The sequence below is a fragment of the Sciurus carolinensis genome, chromosome 2, assembly GCF_902686445.1.
Source record: "Sciurus carolinensis chromosome 2, mSciCar1.2, whole genome shotgun sequence".
NCBI lineage: Eukaryota > Metazoa > Chordata > Mammalia > Rodentia > Sciuridae > Sciurus > Sciurus carolinensis.
The window spans coordinates 124204115-124213619 of NC_062214.1; the positions used below are offsets into that span (position 1 = coordinate 124204115).

The 9505-nt window shown below is 37.7% G+C and overlaps 1 gene segment (V, D, J or C); it reads left to right on the forward strand.

Annotated features, from left to right (window-relative positions):
- The first annotated feature begins 3491 nt into the window (after positions 1-3491).
- Positions 3492-4285, forward strand: LOC124976507 (T cell receptor alpha variable 1-1-like). The segment is given in 2 exon segments: positions 3492-3615; positions 3915-4285. Coding segments are annotated over 2 exon segments (444 nt in total).
- The last annotated feature ends 5220 nt before the right edge of the window (positions 4286-9505 follow it).

Genomic DNA, 9505 nt, shown 5'->3' on the forward strand with positions numbered 1-9505 from the left:
TTCTGGGTTTTTATTCTTCCAGATGAATTCCATGATTGCTTTCTCTATTTCTATGAGAAAGCAATCATGGGGATTTTGTCATTGGGATTTTGATTGGAATTGCATTAAATCTGTATAGTGCCTTTGGAAGTATGGCCATTTTGATAATATTAATTTTGCTTATCCAAGAATATGGGAGAGCTTTCCATCTTCTAAGGTCTTCTTCAATTTCTTTCTTTAATGTTCTGTAGTTTTCATTGTAGAAATCTTTCACTTCTTTGGTTAGATTGACTCCCAAGTATTTTTTTTTTTTTTTTGAGACTATTGTGAATGGATTTGTTTTCCTCATTTCCCTTTCAGATGTTTCATTGTTTATGAACAAAAATGCTTTAGATTTGTGTGTGTTGATTTTATATCCTGCTATTTTTCTGAATTCATTTATTAGGTCTAGAAGTTTTCTGGTGGAGTTTTTTGAAACCTGTAAATATAGAATCATGTCATCAACAAATAGTGACAGCTTGAGTTCTTCTTTTCCTATTGTATCCCTTTAATTTCTTTGGTCTGTCTAATTGCTCTGGCTAGTATTTCAAGGATGGTGTTGAATAAAAGTGGTGAAAGAAATTCATATGCAGTAAAATGAAACTAAACCCCTATCTCTCATCCTGTACAAAACTCAACTCAAAATGAATCAAGGATCTAGGAATTAGACCTGAGGCCCTTCATCAAATAGAAGAAACAGTAGGCCAGAATCTCCATCATGTTGGTTTAGGACCAGACTTCCTTAACAAGACCCTTGTAGTGCAAGAAATAAAAGCAAGAATCAATAAATGGGATAGATTCAAACTAAAAAACTTTTTTCTCAGCAAAGAAAACAATCAATAATGTGAAAAGAGAGCCGACAGAGTGGGAGAAAATCTTTACCACACACACTTCAGACAGAGCACTAATCTCAAAAGTTTATAAAGAACTTAAAAAACTTTACACCCAAAATACAAAGAACCCAGTCAATAAATGGATTAAGGAACTGAGCAGACACTTCACAGAAGAAGATATACAGGTGATCAACAAATATATGAAAAAGTGCTCAGCATCCCTAGTAAGTAGAGAAATGCAAATTAAAACCACCCTAAGATTTCATCTAACTCCAATTAGAATGGCGATTATCAAGAACATAAGCAATAATAAATGTTGGTGTGGATGTGGGGAAAAAGGCACACTCATACATTGGTGTTGGAGTTGCAAATTGGTGCTGCCACTCTGGAAAGCAGTGTGGAGATTCCTTAGAAAACTTGGAATGGACCCACTATTTGACCCAGCTATCCCACTTCTCCATTTATACCCAAAGGACTTAAAATCAGCATACTATAGTGATGCAGCCACATCAATATTTATAGCAGCTCAAATCACAATAGCCAAACTTTGGAACCAACCTAGATGCCCTTCAATAGATGAATGGATAAAGAAAATGTGGCACATATATACAATGGAATGTTACTCAGTCATAAAGAATAAAATTACGGCATTTGCTGGTAAATGGATGAAATTGGAAAATATCATGCTAAGTAAAATAGGCCAAGTCCATAAACCAAAGGCTGAATGTTTTCTCTGATAAGTGGATGAGGATACATGATGAGGGGGGAGTGGTGGGGGATGGGGAAGAGAAGAATGAAGGAACTTTGGATGGTGTAGAGGAAAATGGGGCAGGAGGGGGTGGAGGAAGGAAAGATAGTAGAACGAGACAGACAGCATTAGCCTATGTATATGTATGATTACATGAATGGTGTGACTCTACATTGTGCACAACCATAGAAATGAAAAGTTGTACCCCATTTGTGTACAATAATCAAAATGCAGTCTGTAAAAATAAAAAAAAAATTAAAAAAATAAAACAGTAACAACAACTGTGACTTCACATTTGAAGTTACCTGGAGTACATTTGATATCAAATTGATTCTCAAGTGCATGCTCTGGTCCAGATAGTATATGCCAGAGCAAGTAGCTTTGGAGAGACAATTATTTTATAAAAATTAATTTTACCTAAGGAATACTGGGAATTTGGCTAGAAGTGAAGAATTGGAGCCTGGAGAGTGATAAAAGCTTCTGGAACCTTCACTGTCAAATGATGGAACTGGAAGAAAGACTGAATGATTTCTAAGGTTCCTTTTAAAACTTTTTTGGGGGATACTAGGAATTGAACCCTGGGGTACTCTACCACTGAGTTACATACCTAGCTCTCTTTGTTTTTTACTTTGAGACAGGGTCTCACTAAGTTGCTGGACTCACACTTGAGATGCTCCTGTACCAGTCTCTGGAGTCACAGAGATTACAGTGTGTACCATGACTTCCAGCTGTAAGTTTCTTTCTTTCTTTCTTTTTTTTTTTTTTTTTTTTTTTTTTTTTGGTTTGTTTTGTTTTTTGTTAGTGGGGATTGAACCTGTGGTCTCCCACTATGCTAGGCAAGTGCTCTCTCACTGAGTTATAACCCAGCCCTCTCAAGTTTCTAATTCATTACTAAGGAATAAAAATGTTAGAGAGAGAGAGAGAGAGAGAGAGAGAGAGAGAATGTGTATGTATGTGTGTAAGGTTGCATCTGGCCACAAGATGGCAGTAACATCTTTATTAAAACTACATTCTCCAAGACAGAGTAAATAGAAATAAATCTAGAGGACTCATTTAGAGATACAGATTACTTTAGTCAAGATACCATATGTTAGTATCCATTAATTTGGGGAAACTATATGTCAAAGAGAGATAACTTCAATTTGTAATATTTGGAAAATAATTTGAAATATAGGTTTCTTCCTCCCTCTCTTCCCTCCAGTCTTTTTTCCACCTTCCTCATCTTTTCTCTTCCTTTTCTTTCTTTCATGTTCTCACTTCAGTGCATGAAAACATTTCAAGTCAAACAAAACAGAGATGTGTAACAAAAGGTTAATATTTTCACTATTCTCTTAATTCCAACCCTCCAAAGGAACTAATATTAATAGTTTATTTCTCCATTTCTTCTTCTATATTCATACAAAATATGTATATGTGCTTATATATATTTTTTCCCCTTTAATTATTATCTGATCTTATATTTGGAGATAAATTTAGATAGTTGAAAACCTTTCCAACTCTTAGCTACTGTCACAAACAACAATTACCACAACAAGAACACCACCACAAACACACACAATATGTTCATGACCCACTGCTATTGCACCTCTGTTTTTATTTTCTCTTGTTTTGGGAAAAGAAACACTTATTATGGGGAAATTGACTCCTTCTGCCTTTGTTTATGATCACATTTGTCTTCTCTGTTCGTTACATGCAATTCTGATAGTCAATCTTCACCAGAATCACTTGGATTAAAACCCAAAGGTTGGTCAGTTGGAAATGTTCATGGGAGGAGGTTCCTGCAAGGACCCCACAGTTGCTCCTGTGGAGGAAGCTTGAAGTCACCCCTCAAGCAAGCAGCTCCTCCCCTGTGTCCCTCTGGGCTTCACCAGGTGGAGCTTCCCTCCCCCGCTCACAGGGAGGGTTTGTCTTCTGCAGAGGCTCGAGGCTCAGGAGCCAGGGTGATGTGCCAGGCTGGTGTTGTCCTGCAGCAGATGTGGGGATTTTTCCTGCTCTACGCTTCCCTGATGGTGGGAGGTAAGTCTCAACTTAATAGCCAACACAGCTGGCAGTTTCAAAGTAATTTTCTTCCAGCTAAATGAATGCAACTTCTGACTTTTGTAGCAGTCTTTCCTGGTAGACTTATGATGATATTCCTATTATTATGGAATATCCAATAATAACTCTGCTGCTGCTGCTTCTTTTATTCTGTTTCTGTCCAAGCGATCCCCTGTCAGTGGCAGCTTTCCTGTGTCCACAGGGAAGCACCATTTTGATAACCATGTGGCTTCCAAGAGTGCTGGATGTCCAGGTAACAGTCTTGGGTCCCCTCACAGGTGCTGCAGGACAAAGTGTTGAGCAGCCCACTGAGCTGACGGCTGTGGAAGGAGCCTTCATCCAGGTCAACTGCACGTACCGGACATCTGGGTTCAACGGGCTGTCCTGGTACCAGCAACGTGACGGCAGAGCACCCCTGTTCCTCTCTTACAGTGTTCTGGATGGTGTGGAGAGGAGAGGCCATTTTTCTACATTCCTTAGTCGGTCTGATGGGTATGGTTACCTCCTCCTGAGGGAGCTCCAGATGAAAGACTCTGCCTCTTACCTGTGTGCTGTGAGAGACACAGTGACTATGGGACCAATAAGGCTGCAGCAAGATTCAGGGGCCAAAGCAGTGAGAAGCTGTATTTCCTGTGTATGTCTGCTATGACTTAAGAGTTTGGATCTGAGTTTGTCACTTTCTATTTCTTTTTTACAAATTGTTTTTTAGTTGTAGATGGACACAATACTTTATTTATCTGTATATGGTGCTGAGGATTGAACCTAGTGCCTCACACGTGCTAGGCAAGCACTGTACCACTGAACTGCAACCCCAGTCCCTGACTTTGACATTTTCAAATTTGCTGGTGGCATTATGCAGGTCACTTTAACTTTCTTCTTTTTTGTTTTCTCATCTATAAAATGGGAATATTAGTACTGCCTCATAGGGTTTTTGTGACTAGTGAATCTATATGTATATTGTCTGTGACTTAGAATAGTGCAGAAAGACAGAGACTCTATGAAATTAGTTATTTTACTTCTAATCTTGAACTACATGTTATGTGGCAGGGTTCTGGTATGTGATCTCAGTATTTCTCTACCCTTTGTTTGTGGAAGATGGAATCCTGAAAATGATTTGTATCTTGTGGCTCTCAGGCTGCAGCATGGAGTTTTCCTGTGGGGTAGGTTCTCTGTTCTGGCGGGATCCCTGTGGTGATACTTATTTTCTTTGAGGAGATACTCAACTTTGGAAATCCAAATGCAAATGTTTCAGAATACCAATTAATTATTTAAGGCTATCTTCATTATGTATATTCTTGAAAAATAAATATGATCTTAATATATTTTGGAAGTTTACATGTTAGTCTAGAAATGAGGTTTAGGGGTTTTATACTTGAGTATGGACTAATCAAGAGAATCTATAGATGACTGGAAAGAAGAGTAAACTTAAGCAACATAGGACAACTCAGGGCGATGAAGGAGTCACTAGGGAATTCCTATGACCAGGCATAGTCAATAGCATTAGGAACAGTAAAAATCTATAGTCGATTTTAATATTTTCTTTTCCTAATTTGTAACTCCCTTATATCATCTTCAAATCTTTCAGTGAAGTTTGTTAAATATTTTGGTGTACTGTAAGCAAGGTTTAGAGAACAAATGATTTCTGTGGAGGTTGTCTCCATAGACAATAACACTGACCACGTAATGAAATGTCAGATTTATGTTATTTGGATGTGAAAAGTTAGGAACACCCCAAGTTAACCTAAGGGATATTTAGTCTTGTGTTATATATAAAATTTTGGAATCAAAGATTAAACAAAATCCGGCATGATGGCACACGCCTATAATCCCAGCGACTCTGCAAGCTGAGGCAGGAGAATCACAAGTTCAAAATCAGCCTCAGCAACATAGCGAGGCCCTGTCTTAAAATAAAAAATACAAAAAAGGGCTGGAGATGTGACTCAGTGGTGAAGTGCCCTTGGGTTCAATCCTGGTACAAAAAAAAAAAATTCTTTTTGGATAAGGTGGAGTGATTTTTTTTATTCAAATTTATAAAATTGACTTTCAGATGGATTTGAATGGGCATAAGTTGAAAAGCAATCTGATAATATGAATCAAGGTCATTAAAATTCATTTTTCTTTTACCTGATATTTCCGTATTTGAGCTGTCAAAGAGATACAGGCTAGAAATGAGATTTAGAGGCTTGACGTTGGTGAGTATGGAGAGTTACTATAGTAGCATTATATTCATGTGGGCAAAATATGGGCAACCATATCATGTGTGTTATGATGAATAGAACATTTACAGCTGACTTAGTTTCTACTGCTACATGACAAGTTACCATGACATCCATTCCTTAGCTGATGGTTTAGCTCGTCCTGTGCTTAGGGTATTACGAGGCTAAACTGAAAGTGTTGACAGGCTGAGTTTTCAAGTGGGGCTCAGGGTCCTCTTCCAAGTTCATTTCCATTTCTATCAGAATTCTGTTCCTTGTAGTTATGGGACTTAGCTAACTGTTCCTTGCTGTTTATGGACTGGGGGCATCTTTTTGCTCCTTAAGGGTAGCTGCATTCCTTCCATGTGATTCACTCCATCTCAGAACCAGCAATAGCAAGTAAAATCTTTCTCCCATGGAATCTTTCAGGCTAATGGACAAAGTGCATGTGTTTCTAAATCTCCTGTGGTTGGGTAAAGCATACATGGATAGCTCCCTTTCCAAAGGTCAACTGTGCCATGTGACACAACATAATCATCAGAGTGATATTTCATTATATTCAAGATTCTGAAGATTAGGGCATGGAATCTTGGACTGTTCCTCGAAACTCTCCCTAACACACAGCCAATAAATGATGTTAACACTGTATAAAAATCCAAATGTAAAAAACTGCTTATGATACAATAATAAATCAAGAAGAACATGGTGCATAACTGCATAAAATGAATGATTATTGTTGTGTAAAACTTTTAAGCATAGAAAAACTGTAGAAATGAATAACAACACTCTACTGTGTTTCCCTTACTTTAAGTCTTCATGTGTATAGACTGATATCTCTCTCTCTCTCTCTCTCTCTCTTAGATAATGTCTTAGGTTAGGATCTTCAAAAGCAGACCCCAAGGCAGGTGTTTGAGTACAGAATAGTTATTTTAAAGGTAACACTGGCAGGAGATAGGGAAGTGAGATGGAGAAGGAAAGGAAGCCAGCAAAGTGTACATTATCAAGAAGGTTACTCCTGTGGGCAACTAGAACTAACCCTGCTAGAAAATTCTGAAACCCAAAGAACACAACTTAGAGTTACTCTGCTAGAAGGGTAACAAAATTGTGATGTTTATCCACTACTACTGCAAAAGAAATTACCTCAAACACAGTGTTTTCATCAGTTTTTTTTTGCTGTTATGACTAAAAGACCTGGTGATAACAATTTTAAGGAGGAAAAGTTTATTTGGGGGCTCCATTCCTTGGGTTCAAAGTGAGGCAGAATATCATGGTGGAAGAGTGTGGCAGAAAGAAGTAGCTCACATGGTAATTAGGAAGCAAAGAGAGACTCAACTTGCCAGATACAAAATATGTACCCCAAGGCACACCCACTATGCCCACCTTCTCCAGTCACACCCTACCTGTCTTCAGTTACTACTCAGTTAACCCCATGGGCTATTAATTCACTGATTGGGTTAAAGTTCTTATAACACAATCATTTATCCTCTAAACCTTCTTGCATTGTCTCACATATGAGCTTTTGGGGGACACCTCACACCCAAACCGTAACAGTATCTAAAGATTAGTTAACAAATATTCATTTTCTCACAAGGTCAGGAATTTGGGGACAGCTGAACTGGGTAGTGTTGGCTCAGAGTTTTTTTTTTTTTTGGTGGGGGAAAAACGATAGGGTTTGAATCCAGGGCCTTGCATATGCTAAGCATGCACTCCAGCACTGAACTACACCCACCCCTGGGTCAGGGTCTTTTACCAAGTTTCAGTCAAGTCGAAATCATCTAAAGACTTGACTAGGACTGGAGGATGCACGACCGAGTGTTTCACTCACTTGGGTTGTCAGCAAGAGGACTCAGCTCTTTATCACACAGATCTCTCTACAGTGTGTCTTTAGGACATGCTGACTGGCTTCCCCCAGAGAGAGTAACTGAGGGAGGGAGGGAACACAGGAGGGAGGGAGGGAACACAGGAGGGAGGGAGGAAGAGAGGTATCTTTTATAACCTAGCCTCAGATGTGTCATACCATCACTTCTGCCATATTCTATTGGTCACACAAACCCAGCATGATACATTCATAAAGGAGATTACACAATAGCAAGAATCCCAGAGCTGATGGAAATAATTGGAGTCATCTTGTTGATTGGCTTCTTTTTATTTTGAGGCAGGGTCTTGCTATGTTACCTAGGCCAGCCTCAAACTGGCCATCCTCTTGCCCCAACCTCCCCAAGTAGCTGGGCTTACAGGTGTGCACAAGTGCACCCAGATAACTGGCTACTATTTACCAACTTTTTTTGAGATGGGGTCTTGCTGTTTCCCAGGCTGGTCCTGAACTCCTAGGTTTGAGTGATCCTTCCCTCCTCAACCTCCCAAGTAGGCAAACTGCAGGTATAGTCCACCATGCCTGCCTTTTGCCAGCAATTATTTGAGAGGTTCTTATCAGATATACTGATTTTCTAGTATTCAGATTTACTATGCATATGCGATTGCCAACATCTCAGAACCATCAATAGCAAAAAAAAGCTCTAGTTGCCAGAAAGACCCCTTGGGCAGAGTTGCAGTACTGACAGGTGGAGTTTGGATCAGTGTACTCATGCACGAAAAATGCTCATGGGTTAGGTGTGGAAGGGCTCAACAGCTACAGTTCGCCCTGGTGCTGCTTTGATATACACATGTCCAGCATTATATTCACTCTGTTTTTTTTTTTTTTTTTTTTTTACAATATGATCAGTTTACTTTTGAGCAGTACACATTCCACATTTTCAAAGTTACAGAAAAAAAGGGTTTAAAATCATCATGAAATTTTTCAAGAATTCTTTCTCTTTGCTTGATGTTTACTTCTCAAGCAATTTTAGATAACTGTATCTGCTTTAAGTATGCAAGATTTAAATACCATTTTGCCTGCTAAATTGGGACTGTTCTTTTATTCACTTCATTTTAAAAATCTGAATATCAATAATTTGATTATGATAAAATAAATCTTATTTTAGATGTGAGAAAACATATGTCAAATTCCACTTTCAGAATATCCCTCAGAATGTTATACCTATGTTCAGTCATATTTCAGAAATACTTTACATGGAAAATACTAATGTACTTTGTGTTTTTCACACTATTCTGATTTTCTGTTTTTGTACTTTACATTTGGAATATTTTCCCTATGTACTTAATCCACAATTAAAAACTTTTACTTCCTACCTTCATCTTTTGCATTTTCTGAAATGTTTTCAAAATTAATAATATCCTAAAATATAACTTAAAAAATGCAGCAAGAAAGTCCTTATTTTGTAGTAATAGAAGGGGTAAATAAGGACTGAAGTAAAGCTATTGACTTATGAACTCTTTACAAAGTCTCTAAGATTATCTATGACAATTGAGCACACTTTAAAATAAAAGAATATTAGATAAAACTTTTATTTTGATTGTGATTTACTTGTGTGTTCAAACTAAATGATTAGGTATAATTTACTGCTTGATCAAAATTAACAGAATATAATAAACTATATTTACAACTCAAATTGAAAAATCACTTTCTAAAGAAAAATTCTCTCCTTTGTAATTATCATAATTCTTCTATGGATTATAGGCAAAGAATGAAGTGATGTTGTACCACAGATGGTTATTAAAAGCAATAAGGGGATAATTTGAATAAAATGTACATAATTTTAAAACAAATATTAGGG